This window comes from Enhydra lutris, unplaced genomic scaffold, assembly GCF_002288905.1.
Source record: "Enhydra lutris kenyoni isolate GAN:26980312 unplaced genomic scaffold, ASM228890v2 scaffoldscaffold40, whole genome shotgun sequence".
In the NCBI taxonomy this organism is placed as follows: Eukaryota; Metazoa; Chordata; class Mammalia; order Carnivora; family Mustelidae; genus Enhydra; species Enhydra lutris.
The window spans coordinates 7759458-7786307 of record NW_019154124.1 but is presented as its reverse complement, the minus strand read 5'-3'; the positions used below and the strand labels follow the sequence as shown (position 1 = coordinate 7786307).

Sequence of the window (26850 nt, the reverse complement as noted above, 5' to 3'; positions counted from 1 at the left end):
GATCTGTGAGCTGTTTGGAAATATAATGGAAGTTATTTAGTTTCCAAATATTTAGGGCTTTTCCAAATGTTTATTCTGTTACTGGTTACTAATCCAATTTTATTATGGTCTGAAAACATAGTTTTTATGATTTGAAACATATTAAAATATTGAAGCTTGTATGAACTAGATATGATCTATCTTGGTAAAATTTCCATGTGCATGCCAAAAAATTTGTATTCTGCTGCTATAGGTGAAATAGTCTATAAAAGTCAGTTAGGTTAAACTGGCAGGAGTGTTGTTTAAATCTGTATCTTTACTGATTTTTTTGTGTGTACTTGTTCCATCAGTTATTAAAGGCAGGGGTTAAAATCTCTGAGTATAGGGTGCCTGGGTGGTTCAGGTTAAGCTGCGGGCTCAGCGGGTTAAGCCGCTGCCTTCGGCTCAGGTCATGATCTCAGGTTCCTGGGATCGAGTCCCACATCGGGCTCTCTGCTCAGCAGGGAGCCTGCTTCCCTCTCTCTGCCTGCCTCTATGCCTACTTGTGATCTCTCTCTGTCAAGTAAATAAATAAAATCTTTAAAAAAAAATAAAATAAAATCTCTGAGTATAACTACGGAATTGTCAATTCTCTTTTGTGGGTCTATGTTTTTCTTCATGCATTTTGAATCTTTGTTATGGATATATAAACATTTAGGACTTTTGTCTTCTTGATGACTTGACCCTTTTCTTATTAGGAAATGACCTTCTTTATCACTGTTAATATTCCTTGCTCTGAAATCTACTTTCTCTGATGTTATTATAGCATGCCAGGTCTCAATTACAGAATGGCATATCTTTTTCAGACCTTTCACTTGTAACTTTTTGTTGTTGTTGTTGTTCTGTTTAAAATGTGTTTCTCATAGGCAGCAAATAGAGCTTGTTTTTTAATCTAAAACTGACGATCTCTGGTTTTCAGTTGTGTTTGTGTTTTTTATAAGTTGCTTTGGGCTTTAAATTATATATCTTTAACTTTTCATGTCAGCCATCGAGTGATATGCCATTTCTCATATACTATATTCCCTTTCCCCAGCCTTTGTACTATCTCATTGCGTGTTATAAACCCCACCATGTATTGTATTATTTTTGCTTTAAAGCATCTCTCATTTTTTAAGGATATTAAAAAAATATATATATATACAAATAGATATTTTTTAAAGATTTTGTTTATTTAACAGACAGAGATCACAAGTAGGCAGAGAGGCAGGCGGGGTGGGGAGGGGGGAGCAGGCTCCCTGTGGAGCAGAAAGCCCGATGCGGGGCTCGACCTGAGCCACCCAGGCACCCCTTAAAGGTATATTTTATGTAAAAAATATATATATTGTTTATATTCACCATTTTCAGTGCTATTTTGAAATAATTGTTATACAGGAGGCTGTGGTTGTCTATATCTTAATAACTTGAAGCTTCACTAATGATAGAATTTTTTTTCTTTTCTTTTTTTTTTTGGTCTTGCAGGCAGCCAGTGTAGGCACCAAAAAAAAAAATTTGTTGAAATTGTTGTAATATGATTTGTAAAAGGCAGATGAGCTCTGAACAAGTAAAACTTCATCTGGTTCTTAATATTTTGCAATTTCTTTAGTTTGAGGAAATTACTGCTTTTTCTTCTGCTTGAAGTTCTATTATATTTCTTTTAAAATGTTTGTAGCTTTTCAGTTTTACAAATTTGAGCTTTTCTTCCAAAGATTTCTCTCCTTTGTGCTCCCCAGCTACTTTCTCATAGTTCTGAATTATCTTCCTCAATGTCCTTACCCTAACTCAGCAACAGTTTAGAGAATGCCTTTCTTCCCCCTACTTCTACATAGGATATTTGACTCATGGTTTCTTTATGCTCTCCTGGCAGAACTGTTGGTCTGAATGTCTGCTGAATGATGGCTTCTCATCTCCCATTCACCCAACACACTCCCCACCACTCTGACCTCTGTACACATCCATTTCTCATGACAATATCTATATAGAACATTTCATGCAGGGGAATGGAGTACCCTATTATTTAGGAACCTGGCCTTTGCAGCCAGGCTGGCTGGGTTTGAATCCTGACTTGGCCATTTACCAGTCCTGTGGCTTGGGCAAGTTACTTAAAATGGGTAGAATGCTACTCATCTTATGGAGTTGTTATGAGAAGTTAAAGAGCTATGCATGCAAAGAGCAGAGTACAGTGCCTCACTAAGGTTAGGATTCAATAAATATTAGACTTACTGGTATTATTTACGCAAATAAACTTCTCATATAATACCTAAATTTGCTATATTTATCAGGCATGTTTTTTTTTCTTTTTTCTAGTAGATAATACTCATTCTCAAACATTTTTCTTTTAAGATTTTATTTATTTATTTGACAGAGGGAGAGTGATCACAAGTAGGCAGAGAGGCAGACAGAGAGGGCAGAGAAGCAGTCTCCCTGCCAAGCAGAGAGCCAGATGCGGGGCTCGATCCCATGACCCTGGGATCATGACCTGAGCAGAAGGCAGAGGCTTAACCCACTGAGCCACCCAGGTGCCCCTCTCAAACATTTTATATGCATGTGGATAAAGGATAAGTTTGTATAAAAAACAGTTTTCAAAAATGTATTGCTGAATATATTAAAAGTTAGCACACTGTTTCAGCTAGAGAAAGTCCTCTAGCTAAGTTATTTTCAATATGTTCTGGAATTCAGTGCAGAATCAAATATCTTGAATTGCTTAACCCAAGATAATTCCCTTTTTTCTTTGTCTTATTTTCATATATTATGCTAGTTTTCTGGTCCTAAATTTAAAGCTTACCTGCATTTGTATATTTTTCACATACAACTTTATGATGTAATTGCTAATCTTTATATCAGATAATAACAATTTTCTTATCAAATATAAAATGTGAATGTGACCATTGTTTCCTCCTAGAAATAATACGAAACTTAATTTCATGGGAGACATGTAGCTTACATATGGGGTATTACAAACACAACATGATAAAATTTACATGCAAAGTTTAAAAGTACTTAGAGTCTCAATACTTCATGCCTGTATTAAATGTCTACTGAATTACATAGTCTGCAGAAACATTTCTATTATAGTTATACTTCAAATTTTCAGCAAGGTTAACAAGATACCATTGTTTTTCACCCAAAGATGCACCCTCAGTCCAATATGTCCGGCATGGAGAAGTTCGTTTACAACTTTACCTATAGGAATAGATGGATTTCTGCTTCTGCTGCAGCACCAGAAAATGCATAGTTCCTCTTGCAGTTATGCCTTCAGATTAGTTTAAAGATCGCTTAAGGATAGTCTGTCTTCCTTCTTGAGAGCCAAATATTTATGTGCCTTTCTCAGAGATTTTTTTTTCCCCTTTCTTGATTCTTTGTATTAGAAATCTACCTGGTTCCTAATGTTTTGAAAACTTGGCAGGAAAACTGTACATATATGTGAAATATTACACTTGATACTGGCCCCGCCATCAGAAAGGGTCATATTTTCCTGAATACTGAGAATTCAAATGCCGACATTTGAGCTGCATCTTGTTGGTGTACAAGTGCAAATCTAGGATAGAAGGGCATCGAGACACAAAGGATTGAAAACCTAAAGGGGTAGACAGGCTATGCCTTGCAGATCAAATTCAGCCCACTGTTTTGAAAATAACGTTTTCTTGGAAAACACCTGTGCTCACTCATTTATTTATTATCTGTGGCTCCTTGAATTTATAATGGCAGAGTTTAGGAGTTGCCACAGAGAGTATGGCTGGCAAAGCCCAAAGAAATAGTTGCAGTTTCGGGAGTTAAATAGCTACTTAACTTTGTTCTACTATGTTAAATATACACACATTGCTGATTTTGATACAGATTTGTTAATGTCCAGCAGTCTAGTTGGCCATCGTTTGCTTTTCTAGTTTTCTCAAATACCAGACCCTTTGTCCCTTCTTCTAGAGGACAGTCCTTAATACTTGGGTTTGAAAATCTGAGAACTTTCACCATATTACAGATTAGCTCTCCAACTTTTCATGGTACTTTTGGGTAGGTTTCTGAGTCAGCTGCTGGACTGATGGCATTGTCTCTCTTTTGCACTTTGTCTCAATTAATCCTGGCTGGTAACCTTGTTTTCTTATTCTCTATAGAGGAGGGAAGGATCTATCTAAAATCACAAGTTTTTCTCCAAAGACTCTAATATTTATTTTGATAATTCACTATTAATTCAATATCTAGTGCTATTAAGTGCCTTGACTGCATTCTTTTGAAATTCCCTTAAAATTTTATTTTGTATTCTTAACTCCTAAAACTTCTCTTAATCTCTCATGATAATTGCAACCCTCAGAAATACTGGTCTGAAAGTCTATAGAGCCAAAGATGTTTGTTACCAAATGGTTTTGTTCTGGTATTTTTATGTAAAAATCTCCAACAAAGGTCAAAAATGATTATTGGACAGCACCCAATACATATCCCTCTACCACATTTCACTTTTAATTTGCTGTCCAATGAAAAAGGGAACATGGTTTCCTGGAGAGAAGACCACAGTGTCCTGGGGACTATGATAATTGCCCAGAAACAGCGTCATCCTGTCCTTCAAGTCAAAGGATCACATAGATCTAGGCTACAGGGCTGCTGGCTGCACGTCGGATGTTTAAGTCTTAAAAAGGCAGAAACAGTATTCTGTGTCACCCCACCGTCCCTTTTTTTAACCTTCAGAGGCATAAATTGTCTGCTGGCTGAAGAAAAACCTAGGTACTTGTGTTTTCTTTTTTATTATTTTATTTGATCAAGTCATTTTTCTCCTTTATCATTCACTTTCTTGAGGAGCCAGCCTTACAACGCATCATTGACTGGCTGGCCCGCTATCATGAGAGCCTGAGTGGTGACATTTGCCCCAAGATATAAGCAGATGTTTTCTACACATGACTGATCACTGATAGGAGTTTGAAATTAAGGGCCTATCAGCTGTGGTTGAGTATATTTCTGTTACAATATTCTGTTATAGCATTCCATAGTTTTATATACATATATATTTTTATTTATAAGTATTTATATATTTATTTAATTATATATTTATTTTTATATGTTATATATATGTAAAATATGAAACCAAGCTATGAATTTCTTGTTCTGTTTTCCATCAATAAGAAAAAATGTGATAAACTATCAACTCATACAATAGTGACTACTGTGAACATAAACCAGATGCACAGAGGATTCTCTAACTCAGGATTTCAACAAGAATGAAAGCATCTCACCTAGGGTACCTAGTAGGTACCCATTATATTTCCTTTCTCTTTCCTTCCCTTATTCTTGCCTTCCTTCCATGATAATTTGACATGGGTATACTTGAGAATCTCAATAGATAAAAGGTGATCACTCAAATATGTGATTTGCGCCATATAATCTGAAAAGCATTCGCATGTTTTGAAATCCCTGAATAGTTAACTGCCTTCTTACTACCCTCTTCTGGATTTTCTGGTATTCTGTAGACTCTGTATTCTATCATCTACTTTGGGCATTTCAGAATATAGAATGCCATAGAGACATATGGTGATAGTAAAAGCTAATGTCATTGCAAGATTCTAATAGAGATAAAATGATAAAGTTATGATCCACTAAACCTTCTGTGCAATGAAGGTCAAAGAATAGAGTGTCTCTGCGTTGCTCAGAGGGCTGGCGGTATCTGAGTTTAGTTCTGGCCCAAATTAATTTTACATGAGGAGAGTATAAAAGCTTCAAACTAAATATATATTGTTTCTATAAAAAGTCACTGATCTTTCTTTTCTTTTAGCTCAGTATGTAATCTTGAAACATTATCTGTTAAATAATAAATTAGGGAATCAAAAACCTCTTTTTATTAATCCTATAGAATGCCAGATATAGAACATATCTAAATTAAATATTGAAGAATTAAAATCAAAAGTTCAAAACTGAATTAATTGATAACAAGAGGGGCATTCATCTTCTTTCATTCTCTTAAAAATTTCAGGAAATTAATAGTTAATTTAAGAACCTTGAGATTATGGCTTGCTACTATATTTTATGAGTGAGAGTACAATGTCCCTTTATCCTGTCCCTTTATATATTATAAGAATGGATCAGAAACCAAGAATATAAATGTTTAGGAATCTGATTTTACTTGGGTGAGTCTTTTTTTTTTTTTTTTAATATTTTATTTATTTATGTGACAGATAGGGAGAGCAGGAACACAAGCAGTGGGCCGGGGCAGAGAGTGGGGGCGGGTGGAGAGGGAGAAGCAGGCTTCCCACTGAGCAGGGAGCCTGATGCTGGGCTCAATCCCAGGACCCTGGGATCATGACCTGAGCTGAAGGCAGATGCTTAACAAATGAGCCACCCAGGCCCCCTTGGGTGAATCATTTTATCTTGTAATATCTTTGTATCTATGAGCAGTGGATTATTCTAGACTGTAAATGCAAGTGAGATAAAGGCAGAGCTTCGGTGGAGAAGGTAATTGTGCAGCTAAAGTTCTCTCAGCAAGCCACTGGGTGGAGAAGATGGACTTTGATGTGAAGGAATGGATAACGTTCAGGTTATTTAACTCTTTGTCACCGAAGTAGTGATAATTCAAATGCTATGCAATTATGAAATCATTCCCTTTGCTCTAGCATTTCCCCAGTGTGCAGATTCTTGTGTATCAGCAGTCAGTGATGTCTTAGTACTGTCAATAATTACGATCATTGAGTGTAGGAGCCTTAACATTGAAAATATAGGTGTATCAGCTTCAAAAATAATCACTCCAAACATGGCTTATCTTTTTAAAATAATATAAGACTTACTGATTTATTTTAGAGAGAGCTGGTGTGGGGGTAAGAGGTTGAGGGAGATGGTGTCTTAAGCAGACTCCCCTCTCAGTGCAGACCCCCACGCAGGGCTTGATCTCAACGCCCTGAGAGCATGCCCGGAGAATAAATCAGGAGTTGGACATTTAACTGACTGTGCTACCCAGGTGTCCCTAATAACATATATTTTTTATTTGCACATACTTGACACACGATGTTACATAAACATTGCCTATCTTTCTTAGTATCATGGGTTTTGAGTTCAAGTGACAGGGACAATAAGATAAACTTTGAGTCTTGAAAGACATTTCTCACCTCTACCCCTTGTTTTCTCTAGTGTTTACACCAGGAATATACTTATATAAGTGAAATCATGGAATTGGTGAAAGGATATACTTTTCTAAATAATTTGTTCCAACAGAGAGCTTTATGGGCACCAGTTCCACAATGCCTGGTACTCATCCCCTGATTGAGTCTGATTAGTATAGTTGTAGGCAAGCTTTAATTTAACATTTAGTGAATCAGATACCTTGGCATAGAGAAATAGTAAGATGTTATTTTGTCTTGCTTGCTGGAGATCCCAAAGTTTTCATTTGTGTATTCTTTTTTTAAATTACTACTATAATATTTTCTTAATATAAGAAATCTTCTGCATCAGATAATTGTTTTTGCTGTATTATCATTTACCACTCCTGGAGAGCCACATTCAAGCCTCCTGTGTCTTTCAGGATTTAAGCCATATTGTTGTATATGTTTGACCAAGATGGTTTATATTACTTCCAATAATAATGAAAGTTATTAATAAATAAACATAAATGGGGATTTGTCTATTATCTTCCAAATTCAATTAACTTCTAAGACACCTATGGAAAAGCAATGTGCAGAAGCAGTAAGAGAGCGTTGCAGGGCTCCAGGATACCTCTCATGACTGTTCACCTATATACCCACAAATGAAGAATGGCTTGTTTTCTCTGAACCCACAGCATGGCTATTGATTACTCTAAGGTGAATGCTAAGATCATGAACCACATACTTTGTGAGTTGCTATAGTTAAATGAATAATGAAGTTTTGTATTGCTTTTAGTTTGGGTTTCCAGAGATCAGAGCGAGGTTAGAGCAGTGATTCTAGAATTATTGTCTCTAGACTAGCAGCTCCATACCTGGAAACTTGTTAGAAATTTAAATTCTCCGGTGCCACCCAAGTTACGAACAACAAAATATGAATGAATGAATGAATGAATCAATGATTCTGCATGTGATTCTGATGTATCCTAGAACCATTAAGAACCATTTGTTTGGGTATGATATTGCCTCAGTCCAAATTGTTAAGATGCAAAATAGTAATTGGTGCTGTATGGGACATTAGTCTGAACTTTATATCCAGATATATCCAAGGAGAAGTTTCTTCTTCAAAAACTTCTGGGTCTGAAAAACATAGAGCATAATTAGCTATGCCAGTTCAACTTTAAACAATAGTCGGGGGGCACCTGGGTGGCTCAGTGCGTTAAAGCCTCTGCCTTCGGCTCAGGTCATGATCTCAGGGTCCTGGGATCAAGCCCCACATAGGGCGCTCTGCTCTGCAGGGAGCCTGCTTCCTCCTCTCTCTCTCTCTCTGACTGCCTCCCTGCCTACTTGTGATCTCTGTCAAATAAATAAGTAAAATCTTTAAAAAAAAAAAATAGTCGGCAGCCTGCTATTTTAGAGGCTAAGAGAGTTTTGAAATAATTCTTGAGGTTTAGAGCAATACAGTGTTAAGAAGACAAGTCAAAGTTACTATTGGTATTTTGCAAATGGATTTGTCAAATACTTAATATTTCATAAAATATGCAGAATGTTTTCTTGAGGCAGTAAATACTTCTTATAGTCACAGGTGATTAATTGAACCAAATTGCAGGTTTGCTTTTTGACCTTAACTCAACCCTCCCATCAGCCAATAAGAAATCTATAAACTCCACATTGCTTTATAATCTATCACAGAGGATTTAGTGACCCAAACCATGTAATTTGCCTTGCTAACTTTAGCTCTGTGTTTATATAAAATCATACTTCGGGACTTTATATGATTGAAAATGAATGTAATAAAACCCAAGACTTAAGCAGGTTATATAAAAATTGGTTAGAGGCATTGGCCAAGGAATCTCCTGAATGTTTTTTATTATTGGAAACACACATACAAATCTGGTGATAGTGTTCACACTTGCTAAGGAGTAACTGACAAACTAAAGAAGTGTCTTCAGAAACCTAAGAGTAAGTTAATTAAAGGTCGAATCCAGAGGAAGTCACTGTAGCTGTCAAGATATATTTTCTTCAGCTTGCAGTTGAGAAACGCCAGGAATAAAGAGAGAATGTATTCAGAAACATGCTTAAGAAAATAATTCATTTTCTCAGATTCTCACACAGTGACCCATAGAACACATTGACTGTTAATGATTGATTCCGAGTCCATTTCTTTAGCAAGTGTGTACTGGGTGCCTACAGTGCAATGGACACTGTAGAACTTTTAGCATGCCAAAATAGATTACAATAAATGACTGCACTGACCACCACCTAGGTAGTAAAACTTTTCTGTAATCCAATATCTGCTTTTTAAAGCACTTTACTAGAATTAGAATATGTCAGAAGGCTGAGGCAAAATGTGCTTCAGAATTATATGTACCACAAACATCTTGCTCTTTCCTTCCTAAGACAAAAGGAGCAATGTTCCTTCATTTAAAAAGTAGAATATGAATTAAAAAAAATTCATTTGGCTCTCCCACTTGCCATGGTGACAAAATGACCAGTGGCCTTGACGTGCTTCACTGTGTAGCAATAGTAAGCTAACCATTTGGGAGCTTTCATTCTCTTCAGACATGTCTTTTGAGCCGAAATGCAATATGCTTTTATTAACTCACGAAGGGGGTGTTATTCATACAGTACTTAATTTAGTAATTACTAAGTAAGTTTTTTAAGAAATGAGGCAGTAGGAGGAGATAAAGCAAAGACTCGATTTGGTAGCATTTCCTTCATTCCCTTCCTGTTTATTTTGCTTTTGGAGGAGTGGTCCAGGAGACAGAGAATGAAATCTATAAACCATGCTCTGGGTAATAAAATTGACTTTGGACTTATCTAAACACTACTAAGGAAAGTCCCAACCAAATATAGAAGAGAATTAAAAGATGAGCTTCATTAGCTCTATGATGAATCACCTGTACTTCCTCTTTATCCTGCCTTGCTTCGGCCCTATTCCTAATGCTGGGGGATAACTACTTGTTACTGGTGAGTGTTGCTTCACTGTCACCTCTCGATTCATAATCCTTTGAATTGGGAAAGTATAATTATTTCAGCACAAAAATGAGGTAACTAACTGCTTCAGGAAATTCGGCTTAACTATTCCTCCAGTCTAGATATTAATTACCTTAGGTTCAGATTCCCATCATACAATACTTCATCACATTTCACGTTATTTGCTTTATTATTGGAATCTTACTTCTTTCCAAAGAGGTGTTCATAGATCACCAATTGCTTTCTTTTCCTTTAGCCAATTGCTTTCTCCTTCTGGGGGCCGATTGATTTAACAACTAATATCCTTTCTTCCTGGACGTGTAGATCTGACATCATGCTCTCTGACTCTTGTTGTTGAAGGTCCTATGCCTGTGGGTAAAAATAAATGACTCACTAATCAAGTTTTATGAGCGCTTTCACACTTTTCAGATGATTCAGCAAATGGTAGGAAACTTCTTGCAGCCTACTGCATAGATTCTACTGGTTCTAAATGTCTGCCTAACAAAAGACAAAATACCCCTGTAGGTAGTGACTGAAACATTGTCTCACATTTTAGCACGTAATCAAAGGAAGTGGATTTATATCTCAACTTAGGTTTCTTTTTCTTTTTTTTTTTTTTTTTTTAAGATTTTATTTATTCACCTGAGAGAGAGAGAGAGTGAGAGTGCACAAGCTCGGGGAGAGGCAGGAGAGAAGCAGACTCCTTGCTGAACAGGGAATCTGACTTGGAGCTCGGTCCCAGGACCCCAGAATCATGACCTAAGTCAACTGCAGATGCTTAACTGACTGAGCCATTCAGGCACCCCTCAACTTATGTTTCTTTATTACCCAAACAATAACCATGGCAACCTGAACTTTAGGTGTAAGAACTTTTTTATTTTTAAGACGTGTTAGCGTGAATGAAATTATTTATTTAAAACTTTAATTACAGTAGATTCCACAAGTAAGATAACATCAATGATGTCTGTTAGATTGTATTATTCTTAGTAGTACTATTAGTATTACTAAAGAGGAATGCAGTCATGTGTCCATAGTATTTGTGTTCTTACTTTTTCTAATACTCTTTCATATGTATTATTTACCTCATTGGATATAACAACTGATGATCGACTGAATGATGTTTTATTTTTTTTAATTAAAAAAAAAGTAATTCCAATTAGTTTGCATACAGTGTAATGTTAGTTTCAGGTGTACAATATAGTGATTCAATATTTCATACATCGCACAGTGCTCATCACAATAAGCACATTCTTTAATCCCCATTGCTTATTTCACCCATTCTCTCACCCACCTCCCCTCAGGTAACCATTAGTTTGCAGAGGTTCTCCAGAGTTAAGAGTCTGTTTCTTGGGGCGGCTGTGTGGCTCAGTCATTAAGCATCTGCCTTCAGCTCAGATCATGATCCCAGAGTCCTGGGATTGAGCCCTGCGTTGGGCTCCCTGCTCGGCCTGAAGCCTGCTTCTCCCTCTCCCACTTCCCCTCCTTGTGTTCCCTCTCTTGCTCTCTCTCTCTCTGTCAAATAAATAAATAAACAAATAAAATCTAAAAAAAAAAAAAAAAAAAAAGTCTGTTTCTTGGTTTGCCCTCTCTTCTTTTTCCTTTTGCTCATTTGTTTCTTAAAATCCACATATGAGTGAACTCATATGATATTTGTTTTTCTCTGACTGACTTATTTTGTTTGGCATAATACTCTCTAGCTCCATCCCTGTCATTGCAAATGGCAAGATTTCATTCTTTTTTTTATGGCTAAGGAATATTCCACTGTATATGTGTGTACTACATCTTCTTTATCCATTCATCACTGGTGGACACTTGGACTATTTCCTTAATTGACTATTGTAGATAATGCTGCTTTCAATATTGGGATGCATGTATCCCTTTGAATTACTACTTTTGTATTCTTTGGGTAAATACCTATTAGTACAATTGCTGTGTGATACGGTAGCTCTATTATTAACTTCTTGAGGGACCTCCATACTGTTTTCCAGAGTGGCTGCACCAGTTTGCATTCCCACCAACAGTGTTAGAGGGTTCCCCTTTCTCTGCATCCTTGTCAACATCTGTTGTGTCCTGTGTTGTTAATTTTAACCCTTTTGGCAGGTATGAGGTGGTATCTCATTGCAGTTTTGATTCATATTTCCCTGGTGATGAGTGATGTTGAGCATCTTTTCATGTGTCTATTGCCCATCTGTAGGTGGTGGTGCTTGGCTGGTTCAGTTGGAAGAGCATGTGACTCTTGATCTCAGGGTCATGAATTAGAGTCCCACCCTGGGTGGAGAATGTACATAAAAATAAGCTGAAATTATGCTTTAATCCAGAACAACATCTCTAAATTATTAAAACAAAAATAGAATGCAGATGTTCTGAATGCCATCTTTGAAAACCTTTCTGCTACACCATGGTTCCACTTCCTTCTTTTATTTATTTATTTATTTTTTTAAAAGATTTTATTTATTTATTTGACAGAGAGAGATCACAAGTAGGCAGAGAAGCAGGCAAAGAGAGGTGGGAAACAGGCTCCCTGCTGAGCAGAGGGCCCAATGCGGGGCTCGATCCCAGGATGCTGAGATCATGAACTGAGCCAAAGGCAGAGGCTTAACCCACTGAGCCACCCAGGTGCCCCCACTTCCCTCTTTTATAAGCAAGGGATGGTATAATACCATGTAAATCTGTTTCCAGCTAAACCTTTCTGAGGGAAAGGTTCAAAGCGCATATGTCTAGAAAGATGGTGGTGACATTAACAGAGGAACACGGTAGAGAAAATATGTTTTCATTATGGTATTTCCCTGAAATGCTGAGTCAGATTTGCCACCCATGAGGATGGAATAAACTTTTTCAGACATGCAAAGTCTCAAAAATGTAGTTCCTATGTAACCTTTGATAGAAAGCTTCTGACAGATGTGCTCTGCCAAAAAAAAGGGGGGGGAATAGACCAAAAAAAGAGACATGGGACCTGAGAGAGAGCCATACAACATAGAAGAGGCAGAGTGAATCCCCGGGATGGTGGAGAAGGATGACCCCAGGATGGCAGTTGTGTTGTAGGGCAACATAGTCCAGACTGGAGCAGATTAGAGGCTCCAGGAGTGATTTCTTCAAAGGATAAACCTGGTGAAATATCACATATGCTTGTATATGTTGAGAGTCAATTTATCCAACAAGGAGGGAGTTAATTAGTTAAATTATCTATCAATATATGGAAAATTGGAAATGGAAACATTAGGTCTAAAGTAAACAAAAGTTATGCAAGAAAGGAAAATTAGTACATTACAAGTTTCAGCTGGAAATAGATTTACATCGTATTATTATTGTAAACATTAAATAGTAATCTAAACACAAGTTTGTTCTATTGGGAGAATGGGAGGAGGTAAGAAGGTGAAAGTGATGTGTTGAAGTGTGAGCAAAAAAGAGCTAAATCCTCATTTGCTCTACCACGAAGTCAGGAAATAATAGCTGAAGTATATAAGGAAAAAGAAAAAACAAGAGACATCATAAATAAAGTATTTAAATGTATGGAAGTAAAGTGAAAGAATCCGCTAAAAGAGCTGAAAGTCTTTACCTTTGGGTAAATAGAAGAGTGTGAGGAGCGGTGATGACAGTATGCTTTTATTTAAACACTGAATGCTGTAGAATGGTAGAATCTTAAAAATATCTGTATATGTAACTCTGAGGTAAAGGAAAAACAACTAAACTGCAAGAAGGCAGAAGAGAAGAGATTCTTCTTAGCAAGATGGATTGAGGATTCCAATTGAGGGTGAAGATAATGCAGAAAAGGAAAGTACAAATTAATAAACTTCAGGGAATTTGACTCCAAATTATCTCTTACTGTGCCAAAAAGAGAATGAGCTAATGTCTTCTGCTGAAAGTCAAAGCAATTGAGTATTAGAAAATGGTGGGATTGTGACAGAGAGGGAAGATGTATAAAAAGATTACCAAGCATCAGTAATATTAAACTGACATTAGATAACCTGAATTTGTAGGGTGCTTTGTTAGTGATGCTCATGGTTTTCTGTAGCAACTACCGTCTATGAGTGAAATAGCTGATATTGAACTTGGGGGCTTATTAAGAGTTGGGAAATGGTGAAGGTGAACCAAAGGAAAGATAAGATTCTAGGTTGTTTCTGGCCCCTTAAAATTTAGAGAGGCTGGGGTGCCTGGGTGGCTAATTCTTTAGACATCTGCCTTTGGCTCAGGTCGTGAGCCTAGGGTCCTGGGATCGGGCCCTGCCCTGGGATCGGGAGGCTGCCTGCTTAGGGGGAAGCCTGCTTCTCCCTCTCCCACTCTCCCTGTCTGTGTTCCCTCTCTTGCTCTGTCTCTCTCTGTCAAATAAATAAATAAAATCTTAAAAAAAAAAAAAAAGAATTTAGAGAGGCAAATAAAGTCGTATTTGGTATTCCCAGGGAAATTAGAAGAGATCAAGAGACTGAGGGTTATATTATAAATAAAAAGAGAATGAGAAAAGAGGATATGAGATGGGTATCGAAGATGGGAATTGCAGCTTTGGGGATTATGGTGTGGAACTTCTTGGAACCATAGTGAGGTAGGTGAGCCCCCAGTCCAAATGGGCAGTCAGCATCAAGCAGGTCTGTAGCAACACGTGACAGTGAGTTAGCCTTTGGGAGTCCATATCCCCAATGTAAGAGCTCAGCCCCACTGTCCTCAGGTGCAATGTAGCGATGGAAAGCCAGCCCAGTGAACCAGAGTACTGATGGTTCTCCCTAAAAATCACAGCCACAAATACATAGAGTTTAACACGGGTAAGCAACTCCAGTCAAGAAGCAGACCTGGAAATTGCCTTCAAACACGTGGTCCTGTGCTCACATTGTGCTAGGAATGCATTACTGTACTGCAAGCGGTTAATTAATCAAAGCGTGTCCCTTCTGAAATATGCAGATAAATTAGGAAGGAAAATGGAATCTTTGTTATGTGATTTTTCTTAATGATTAGAGTGTGTTCTAAATAAACAAAAGCAAATTGATTGCCAAAACTATGTTAATGTGCTTTTAATTCACAAGGGCTAAGCATATAAAAGTCAGGATATTGAAAGTTAAGATTCTCATAGAAACATTAATTTGACAACAGTATGCATACTAGGTATGGGAGGTTTATATTTTATAGCATAAAAGCAGTAGGAAATATTGCAAAATGTAGCTCAGTTAAACAAAATGAAATAACAAATTTAGGGGAAAGTCATTAAATGTGATTATGGAAAAAAATTATTTTGCAACCTCTATAGAAGGGTTATAAAATTTAATTTTAGGAAATAATGCCTTCAAATCTTTTCAAAATATGTTTTCAATGGAAATTATTCATTTTTATCAAAAAATCGATTTCCCTAGCACATTGTATATTCTGATGTGAGTTTATGCCTTTCATTTGGAGTTCAGATTTGATCCTAATAGACCAAAAGGAGAGTCAACTGGCTATTTCATTGCCTAGTTGATAAAGATTTCATAGACTAAAAATTAAACTTTAAGGGTTTAGAATTTTTTTTTTTAGGATACAGAGAATATGGAGGAAATTTTAAATATGAAGAAGCCTGCCAGTGTACTCATACTCGCTTATATATTTGACCTCTTTATATTTCTGTAAACTATTTGCATATGTGCATTATGGAAATTCCAACCTGATCATACCAAATGTTTTAATTGTGTGGCATAGGAAAACAAAAGAACTTAAGGCATGTTCAGGGAAGGAAGTGGGCCAGAAAACAAACTGACAGCCTTTGCTTTGTCTCTGTTTCCATTCCTGCCTCATGAACTGGACAGCAGGTCTGGAAGCTTGAGTTCTCCCGTCCAGCTGCACTGAGCCCTGGGTGGATGTTTCTGTCACCTTGGCTGCAGAGACTTCATTCATTCTATAGGGAACAGGAGTGGTGGACCCATGAAGCGGCTCCTTGGAGCATGTCACCTCCCAGTCCAATCAGAACTGAAGGCAGGAAGGCAGGAAGGAGAGAAGGCAGGCAGGCAAGCAGGAGGGAAGAAAGGAAAATATTATTAGCGTTATAATTGTACCTCAATTCTAATGATCACCAATTTCAACTATTTAATTGATTTTTAAGTAATGATAAAGATTTTGTGTTCCTTTATATCAAATATACGTTATTTTTGGGTGCAAATTAACAAATGAAAACCGAAAGTCCCCTCACAAAGGAACAGACCATGAAAATATAAAGATAAATCGACATGCTGCTAACATTTCTATTTTCCATTGTGTTTTATGTCATAGCAAGGCAATCTGCAGAACAATAAAGGTTCATTCATAGAAGTGAGATATGTAAATTCCTGAGCTAGCAGACTCCTGGCCCAGTATTCAAAACGCCCTTCAAAAAAGGCACAATGGTCTGCATTTTTCCCTGGAAAAAAAATCTATGCAACCACATTCCATGGCAATGAACTCTTTATAAGCTTGATGAAGAAAAATGCTTTGTATACTTACTTTCATCTTTACTCCTTGCTATTTTCTGTTTCCAAACAAACAGAAGGACAAATGCAAACTGCCAGCTCGCAGGATGTATAAACAAGTGTTATTGAATATTCAGAAGTACAGTGGTATTTCTAAAGTTCAGAACAAATCACTTAGAGTCTTTCTTTTGTTTTTCAATTTTCCTTATTCAGGCACCACAAGGCCACATAAGGAGGGTGAGGTCCCCGGAGTGGACTACATTTTCATCACCGTTGAAGATTTTATGGAATTGGAGAAAAGCGGTGCTCTCCTAGAAAGTGGGACTTATGAAGGTAAGCACAGCTCTACTGCTCACGGTATTCCATTGCTGCATCACATTTTTCTCCTTTGACTGAGATGCATCAGGACACCAGATTTCCAATATGCTACTGTTTTTGGTGTGAGAACGTTAATGATGTCATTTCAGGGAAGTATTTCCAAAAAAAAAGTTAGGCTACCTCTGGATTAACTCTACTCTTCAGATACTGACATATATGTATATATCCACTGAAGTTGGCTTGGGATGGCATTCTGAGGCTAAGCTGTGATCTTCCAAATAAATTACCTTCATCTCTGGGGAGCATTTCAAAGAGCACAGGGCTTGAGTTCCAGTCCTGTCATTATCTCTGTGTGATTTTCTTCAGTTTCTTCACTTTACTGGCTTTCAGTTGCCTCCCGTGCAAAATGATGAATTAGGAAAATATGATCTGTGCGTACTCTCCAAAGCACTGGTATAATAGCAAGGTTCCTTGTGCACCTGAGGCAAACATGAACGATAGATAAATGACACTAAAAGCTCAAATGTGGGGAGTATGTGTCAGCGGAAAGAGCACTGTAACATGAACCAGAATCTGTTCTCTGTTCCAAATCTGGCTTTATTACTTAGCCACTATAAATACTAAATAACCCAGTTAGTATGTCTGAACCTCAATAGAATTAGCTGTTAAAGGGGAATGGTAGCGTTGAAAAATATGAATAACAAGTTAATGTGATCACATTTATACATTTAAGTGACATCCACATGCATATAGTTTATGTCTAATGAAATTATCTGTGTATGCATTAACTTTAAAATGATATGACTTAAAAATGTGGAGAACACTATTTTTATTCTGATTTCACAGTTATTCTATGTGTGAACTATATTTATATGTTATTAACTTGAGAGATGAATCTAGTTTTACTGTACTATAATTAATAGTGATATTACAAACAAAACTAATAATATATACATTGCTGCTTAGTGCGTAAAATACCTGAGGTCTACCGTCAGCAAATAAGTTGAGTTCATTAGCACTTACGCCTTCATTTACTTGTGGGTGCCCAGTGGACTATAGTTATTTGAGAACTTAATATTTTAACTTTGTTAGAAGTATTAAAATCTCTTCTTTTACTTAGCGCACTCCTACGGTAATTTAGGCTGAGACACATGCCTGTTTTATGGCTAACACATTTACTTGCTTATTGTCACATTTACAGGAAATTTGGCAAAAATACCCAGGAAAAGAAAGTGGTTTACACATGAGTATTGTTTCTTGTTCACATTGTCAAAAATGAATAATAGTGGAAGTTGACTGAAAATATTTGGAATATAGAGCACCTGAGTGGCTCAGTTTGTTAATGTCCAACTCTTGGTCTTAGCTCAGGTCATGATCTCAGGGTCGTGGGATTGAGCCCCATGTAGGGCTCAGTGGGCAGTCTGCTTGAGATTTTTCTCTCTTCTCTCCTTCTTTCTCCCCCTTTGCTCCACCTGCTCATGCTCTCTCCCTCTATAAAATAAACAAATAAATCTAAAAAAAAAAAAGGAAAGAGAAAATATTTTAAATACAAAGGCTGTGTTGGTCATATAAGCTGCCTTACACTATGTAAAAAATAACTACCTGTATAAATCATACAAAAGACTTAAAGAAGTCAGAGTTTATAAACAATGAATTTTGTAGTGTATTTTCCTGTAGGCTTTGTGACATTATTTAGTGGCATTCACTAGTTTGCATGTCTGCAATATTAATGCATTGTATTTAATTACCTTACTTAAATATTATATTTGTGTAACAAAGAACCAGTGGCTTAACATACAGGAGCATTCCAAGAGTAGTATGATTAACATTATGACCTTTTTTTTTTGTTTTTAAAAATAAAGACTGTGTTAATTGTCTAGAAGGTGAAAAAATTAAACCAAATGTTCATGTTAAATTTTCACTAATTTCATGATAAACCAGATGTCATGAAATTTAATAGCAGTATTTAAAAATAAAGTCTTACTTAAATTTTAGGTTCCATTTAAATTTTGAGGGAACTATCCTGAAACCATTCAAATGTAGACACGTTTTGTGAACCAGGGAGGGTTGTCCTGAATCTACTTTAGGCATCTTTCCAGTGTTGAGAGTTTAGTTTTCTATAGTTTGGTGCCAGCTTGTTAATTGCCTCCATGTACATAGAACTGATCATTGACTAATAAGGCTGATTTGTATATATGACTCCAGGGAATCAATACCATTGTTTGCAAATACACAAGGTATAGTTGGATGAATAAGATACTCCTTTTTCAGGTCACATAACTATCTAGGAAGAAAAACTAGGGAGCATTCTCAAATCTCAGGATCTTTGGATTTTTCTATAGTTAAAGCTGAGAACCAGTAGAATTGACATTGTAATAAAAATCACTATTATTCCTTCAGGATTGATCATAAGCTCTAGGCTCAGGGTTACCACTTAGTGTGTTATTCATCAAGGAAACCTGAGAAATGCCTCTTCTGCAGTTGACACTTTCAGAATATATAGAATAACAATCATGTGCTACTCACCTAGACAAAGAAAGACCTGAGAGCTTTTATATTTGTCAGGCTTTCATGATATCCGTATCTCATGTGGTTTCTTCAGTAAAGTCCCAGTTTTTCTGTTATATTTTCCTCCTTCTGCAATGTTTGGACCATTGTTCCCTTCCCTCCTCCTTGCTAGAACATTCTCATACCTTACCAGTACTCTAAAGCCCTCAGCCAGACGAAAAAATACATCTTTGATATCTGCAAGTCCACTAAAGAAAACAGAAAATTGGGTTACTCTTGGTGTTAAGGTTATATAGACCTATTAACTATGTTGGGTCTTTAAGACTGAGTCAAGCCCACAAACCAGAACATCAAGACTACTAATGCAGTTGGAGGTAGGGAGATACCCCCTGCTGCTTCTTTCTCATAAATACTTAGCAACTTGTACATTTCTTGCTAGGAACTGGGAACCCATTCTATTATTATTATTATTATTAACAAAGATCAAGGAAGTCCTCTATAAAATGTTTAATTAAGATGCCCATCATTGAGAAAAACCAGTCTTACAGTATTCATCCCCACTACCCAGTTTCAAACAAGAAATACCTACCTGAAAAGTAGTTATGAGGAAGAATATATTCTTTTAAGTTTTTCTCATATGTATGTATTTTTGTCTCATTGTCAGTAAATAATTTTAATCTTGGTGAATAGATGTAGGTATAATGGAGTTTGTCCACTGACTGGAAACAAGATGGACTGTCCTGAATTGCAGATCCGCCTCTTAGAAATTGGCTCCAATTACTTGCTCCAAAAGAACAATTCTTTTACTTACCTGAGGCTGCAAAGAAGGCCTTAGCATGCTTGAGTTACTATCTACAGTCATGCCACATGATCCCAGGCAATGTTTTAGCAGACTCTTTAAGTCTTTTCTCTGCAGCACCAACTCCTAAGTCTCATTTCAGTCTGCTATGTATAGCTGCCGAATGCCTTTGCATGCAAATGGCCCAAAGGTCTTGGTTCTGAGGGATCATCAGGTCTTGGTAAACAGCCTCTTTTGTCATGACTTGAACGATCCCATCCTTACCTTTTCATATCGACTCAAGTTTAAAATTAAGTTAATAGAACAAAGCCCAGTGGTGAGCCTGACGTAAAATCAAGTAACAGACAATATGAACCTTTAGGTCAGGACTGAAGGAGTAGGCTTCATGTGGAACACAGACCACAGAGCTCTGTTAAATGCAAATAATTCCTTTAGGATTAAGATCACATGTACGTATAAGTGAGACACCAAGAGGTAGAAATAAGTAAGTTGATATGGCAATCTAAAGAAGTACTCTAAGTGCCTGGAAGGAAGCCCTGTCTTTGGGAACTGTCCGCAGTGCTGAATTACCCATGACTCCTGAATCCATGAATCCTGCCTGACCTCCTTCTTCCAGTTGTCTGCAATGTTGCATTCATGGTGTCACTGACCATCCGCACCAGTTGTCTGCCTCAAACTTTGTTCTGAATGTCATTATTAACTAACCCCATGTCTCCTGAGCTGTGCCTGGAATCTCATTTCATTAACTCATCTACTGAGATTATCCACAGTCATGTTCCAGAGCAGTACTTCTGTTGTATCATCAACTACCGTATTTTGCTATTGTGCTTTAAGTGGAAATAAGACTATTTTTCTACCTGTTAAAGAAGCCACTGATCCTAAACTTCAGTGTTTCCTTTAGATAAACATAACCTCAATTGTAATATTGCCCCAGTTTTTAAGAAGACTAAGTCAAGACCAGCAAATTATTTGGGCATCTAACAGAATATAGTACAAATATGACAACTCACTGTCACTTCAATTCTGTGGTTTTTCCTAGACATAGATCTAACATATATGGACTTGAGCCTACTGCAAACAGCACACCTTTACCTTTTTTAAACAGTTTTATAACAGGGATTATGAAATACAGTATGTTCACTTCTGTACATAAAAGTATGGTCCTTCCTGGTATAGCACATAAAATCCTGTTAAAAAAATTAAGTACCTGGTGCCTGGGTGGTTCAGTCGGTTAAGCAGCTGCCTTTGGCTCCAGCCATGATCCTGAGGACCTGGGATCAAGCCCTGCATTAGGTTCCCTGCTCAGGGGAGAGTTTGTTTCTTCCTTTCCTTCTGTCCCTTTCTCTCCCCCCACCAACCCACGTATGCTTTTGCAGGCACGTACTCACTCTCTCTCTCTCAAATGGGCAAATAAAAAGTCTTTAAAAAAAATTACTAAGTACAAATAATTTTCTGTGAAAATAGCTTAAGCAGTTCATGATGAGAGAAGAGAAACAACAAATTTTACATAAATCCATTTCATTTTACTAAAATCAGTATCAACTTTTTAAAAAAATCATAGCCTTGATACATTTATTATTGAAATGAGAATTTCTGTTTTCAATCAAGATTAACATTGGGTGATAAAGGGATACTGAAACCAAAGAAAAATCATTACTGGTACTATAAATAGTATTGAGAAATACTGTTCTTCTAACAATCCAAGTTTCTACCCACTGAAATGTAAATAATATTTCCTGAAGGGCAGATCAGTGTTTAAATTAATGCTAAGATTGTTGTCATTCCAGGAGACCAAAATGAGATAAAATGTTTTTCTTCTTCCCTTACACTCTATTACAAGAGAAAATTTTTACCATGTAAATAATAACCTCTGTAACAACAGTAGATTCTTAGAGCTTGCAGTTAAAGGCATCCAGTTGTTATTATATATACAGATTATAACATGTTTTTATTTTGATTCTTGCTCCTTTTTCTCTCTTTTGGCAGTATTCCTACAGTGGAAGATTCTAAGCCATACATTTGGGTGTTCATTTTAGGAACACTAAACATTTACACATAAAGCTCATTAAATCTTTATTTGACCAGTAGAGGAAAACACATTAGTGAAGTTTTACACCCCTTTGGGATCTTATAATGCCAGGTTTTTTTTTTCTTTCCTTTTTTCTGTAAGTGATTCCATCTGTATTTAGAGCTGTTGACAGAGGGAATATGATTTTTTGCATGCTGCTTTGCTCTTGTGTAAGGCACATTGTGCTTTAAAATTGACAAAATATCCTTTTGGTTTGGGACCTTTTGTAAATTCAGCTTTTTCCAAAATATGTAATGCAAATGCCTATTTCTAAGTATTTTTCCTCCCAAAAGAAACTAGAAGAAACAAATCAAGCAATTAATTAACTAATTTAATACTATTACTATCATATAAATTATAACTTAAAGACTAAAGTCAGGGAACATGAAATGACTTGCTTGTTATTACTGAAAGTACAACATTAACCAGTTTACTATAGCTATATAAATTTTTGTTCAGTTGTAGTTAAAAGGAATAGGAACTGAGTTTTTGGAGCATGTCATTAAAATAAAGGCAATATTCATGGGCATAGGACTCACTTCAGCTCTCTCACAACCCATGATGGTAATAATAGGTAAAGCCTAGGTTTCCAAAACCGTGATAGTCAAGATTTAATTAATTTCCTTCAAGGTCATGTCTTTAATCACAATGATTTTCTAACTCCTGTATATATTCTGTGTAGTTTTTTTTTTTTTTTTTTTGAAACAAATTAAGACTTCACCTGAAAAAAATGTAATGCCCCTCATCTCATGGGAAGAAAAAAAATGCATGACTTTAAAATTTTTGCTGGTATTTCCACTGCTTCAACAAGCAGACCTATTTGCCTTTCCTGATGGGATGGATATTTTCAGATGCTCTGAGTTGTCTTACTTTAAATTGACTCATTTCATAGGAGACACACACGAGTTTTGGTCACCTTGATTACTGTGGTCTTCTACATGAGAGCATAGTTTCTGAAATAACATCAACACAGTGACGGCCAACGACTCTTGCCATTAGTGTTAGATTAGACATACAGACATTTCGAAAGAGATGTTTTACTTGCCTCAGTTATTTTCAGTGCTATCTGAATGTCCCCTTCCAAAGTTTTTTTCAGAGACTTCATTTTATTTCACAGACTAATGACTCGAAAACTATAAACTAACATCTTTCTTTACAAAAGTCAGTTTTGTATTTGAATTTCAAATCTGAAAAGTAAAACTTCTTGAGACATTCTTTCTTATATCTTTCATGGTCCTGCTCTGAAGAATAGAAGAGTCTAGAATCTGATTGACCATGGGTGTTCTTTCTCTCAGGAGAAAGAACACTGCTGCCCTGTGTTTAAAAAAAAAGGAATCATGTTATAGAGGAGTCACACCACATGAAAGCTCTTCCTTGTTGAAGGCTTAGAAACTCTGGCCATTAAAAAATAAAAAATAAAAATTATAAAAGAAGCTCTGACAATTGCGGGAAATCATTCATACACTAGATTAAAATTTAATATGGTGATACAGTCTGTCCTTCCTTATGCAATCATTAGCTCTCTTAGATCTGTTATAGATTGTATTTGTAACAACCAGATAAAATTAGGATAAGTGGTTAACATACTGCATGAGACTGTTTTCATGAAAGCAAGTTCTAAAGACCTACAAATGTGAATTTTAAAAGACCAGTTAAAAACACAGATCGATATTAATTATTAATTATAATAAAATGGAGAGTTTGACTTATACTGTCTTCAGCCTATTTATATTAGCTATTCTGGCCTCCCTTCTGTTCCTTGAACAGAACAAACATATTTCTACCCATCTGAGATCTTGAATTTGTCATTTTTTTATTCTCCAGGGCTACTTGTTTTACAAATAACTACATATTTCATTTTCTCACTTTAAGATTTTCATTTAGAAGTCTTCAGGAAACTCTTACCTAACAACGGAATCTAAAATTGCACCTGCCAACATTCTCTGACCCCTTCCTCTGATTTGTTTTTCATTGTAGTTACTGTATAACTGAGATTATAGTTTGTATCTTATTTGTCTATTTGGTTATTGTCAGTATCCAAACCACTTGAATGTAAACTTTAAAAGGTCAGAAAATTTATTTGGATCACTGCTAATTCTTAAGTTTAGGGTGGCCTCTGGCACCTAGGAAGCACTCAGTGAATATGAGTTGAATAAATGAATGGATGCCTAGATTTTTTCCTCAAACTCAGCAATGGAAAACCCTTTTTCTCACATAGAAATAGAGCAGGGCCTGAGACCCTAGGACACATCCACTTCCTAAATTCAAAATGTTCTAGGTCAATAGTGTGGAATTGCAGCACCAATTTGACCTCAGAATCTTGCACTAGATTAAGCTTGTATGATAATTGTACTAATTTCATTCTTGTCTTAATTCTCATGATTAACCTTGTGAATCCCTATTCTGAGTTCCCATACCTGTTTGTCTGTCAGTACCCTACAAACTATAACACTGTCTCCAAAATACAGTTCTTACCTTGCTATGGTCATTCCTCATAGTTTGGCTTTTTCACTACAGTAATTCATGATTTGTCAAATCACTCAAAATCAAAACCTATAGACTTGGCCAACAAAACTATATCTTCTAATAAACCCCTTCTCCACTCAAGTTCTGTTGATTGTACTTACCTAAATACTTCTTGGACTTATGCCCTTTTGTACAATCCCTGTCTTGTTCATTTCTTTTTATTTTTTTTTCCATAAGTATTACAAAGACTTTCTTGATTTCACTACCTTCAGTACAGAAAATCAGTGAAGAGTTGGAGAATAGAAGTAATGAAGCCAAACCTTTGGAGAGAGAAAAAGATGCTAGGTTGTATTAGAAAATATGCAAATTCAGAAAGTTATTTGAAAACAAAGGACTTAATATGTGTGTTCTCTCACTAAAGAAATGTAAAGGCATTTTAATTAATGTGGACCTATGGTGCTTGGAATATATAACATTTCACTAACATCTTCTGGCTGGTTTTCAATAAACTATAAGGGAGCATGAGTTTCTTTATTATTCTTTTATTCTTAGAGAATTAATGGAAATCAAATTTTATTCCATTATTAATTCTACACTGCTAATAAGATTTCTACTCCCGCCTCATCTTTCTCTTTCTTTCATTTTACATGAGAATGGCTTTAAATTTTCTTATAATGTGTGAAAGTTTCATTTCTTTCACCAAATAGTTAATGGACTAAGTGATAAATATGAAAAATTCATAATTTAAATTGGAATACTGATGATAACCCAAGCACTGAACACAACATAAGAAGCCAATATATAGGAAGCTCAAACTGAGATGAATCTTATGTTGATGGGTAAATCAAAGAAAAAGAGTTAATTTAAATTTTTCCAATGAGTTTTCTTTCTCCCCATCCCCACACTTTCCTTCCATACGTAAGAATGTTACTCAACAGGCTTGCACTTGGCTAGAAAAACCCGCCCTCTGACACTGTGACCTGGTGTTGGAGGGTGCTGTTTCCCAAGGGCATTTGTTCCCTCAGGGCTGGTCCACAAGAACAGAAAGATTTCTCCAGGTCAGGTCCCTCAGGATTATTTCCAAGAGGATTAGATACTTCCAATTTCTACTCCTGTTCTCTGAGTTCTACATTAAACTTCAGAGGAAAAAAAAAAATCTGATGCAGCTATGTGGTTTCACTAGAGAGGAAGCAAGCATTATTACACTTGAAGTCTAACTTGTTGCAACAAGGGTGCTTCCTATCATTTCTACCTTCAAGGATGTTCAGGAACACTCATTTTCAAATAGTATTTGCAAGTTTGCTGATGTTAACCACTCTCTTCTCCTCTATCCTCCCTCAATTTAATAAGTCTCATTTACAGTAAAATGTAGCAGCAAATTAGGAGAGGGTGCATGCAATGATTTATGTAAGGGAGAGAGAAGTGGGGTTGGAACCTCCTGTAGGCCGACACACTGACAGCCTGACAGTGATTGAGGACAAGGGAAAAGTACAAAAAGTGTACAGAAGAAATTAAAAAACAGTGTCATCTAGGGTCATTTGTTATAGGGGAAGCACTCATCAGTCTCCCAGAGGACAGCAGAATATTGCAACCCAGCAGAGCTATTATTGATTTTCCTAATAATGACCCTGAGCTATCCAGGAAAGTTTAAGTCATATGCAGAAAAGTAATATTTGAGGAAGATTTCCTTCAAAGGGGATTAAAATTTAAAAGTTTGAACTTCTGAAGGAAAAGGCTAGAATATTCACCTAAATAGAATACCACAGTCCCCCTGAAAATGCCAAGGAAACGAGATGAAATATTTTAGCTATTTTCTGACTGGAAACAAATTATATGTATTCAAAGTTATATTCAAATTAACTCTTGATCAAATTGTCTCAATAATTTATAAACACATACTATAAATGCAAATACATGATTTTCTTATGTCCCAAACCATTTTAAGTGTATGTGAATATACTTAAGAAAAATGACTAGATAGTTTCCAATTATAATGAAATTAGAAACTACATATTCCTTGGCCTTGGTAATGTTTGTCATTTTTTTTTTTTTTTTTAGTCAGAAATCCTATATATTGTATATTTGCAAAGCACCTAATGAATATGCTAGACTTAAAATAGATCTATAACACTACTGGTACATTACCAAACTGTTAAAATTAATGTATTAATAAAATGCAAATGTTCAAGTTCATCCATTTTTTTTTAAGTCTTAGTGTAACAGTATGTTGACTTTTTCTTACTTTTTGAGACAGCCACCTTTCCCCCAAGG

At 36.2% G+C, this 26850-nt stretch overlaps 1 protein-coding gene and 1 long non-coding RNA gene across 3 annotated transcripts in view; one reads left to right on the top strand and one right to left on the bottom strand.

The window, feature by feature from the left end:
- Nucleotides 1-26850, top strand: part of LOC111155266 (membrane associated guanylate kinase, WW and PDZ domain containing 2) — a 1380110-nt gene that overhangs the window by 769270 nt on the left and 583990 nt on the right. The window contains 1 exon segment of the mRNA XM_022515392.1: nt 16634-16753. Within this exon segment, the coding sequence (XP_022371100.1) occupies nt 16634-16753 (120 nt within the window).
- On the bottom strand, nt 10231-18094 carry LOC111155339. 2 transcript variants are annotated; one of them, XR_002641137.1, is made up of 4 exons: nt 18061-18094; nt 16455-17217; nt 15849-15944; nt 10231-10388 (listed from the first exon to the last, which is right to left on the bottom strand). It is a non-coding gene; the product is annotated as an uncharacterized LOC111155339 (long non-coding RNA). The 2 variants fall into 2 exon arrangements; XR_002641138.1 differs by having other exon boundaries at nt 17026-17217.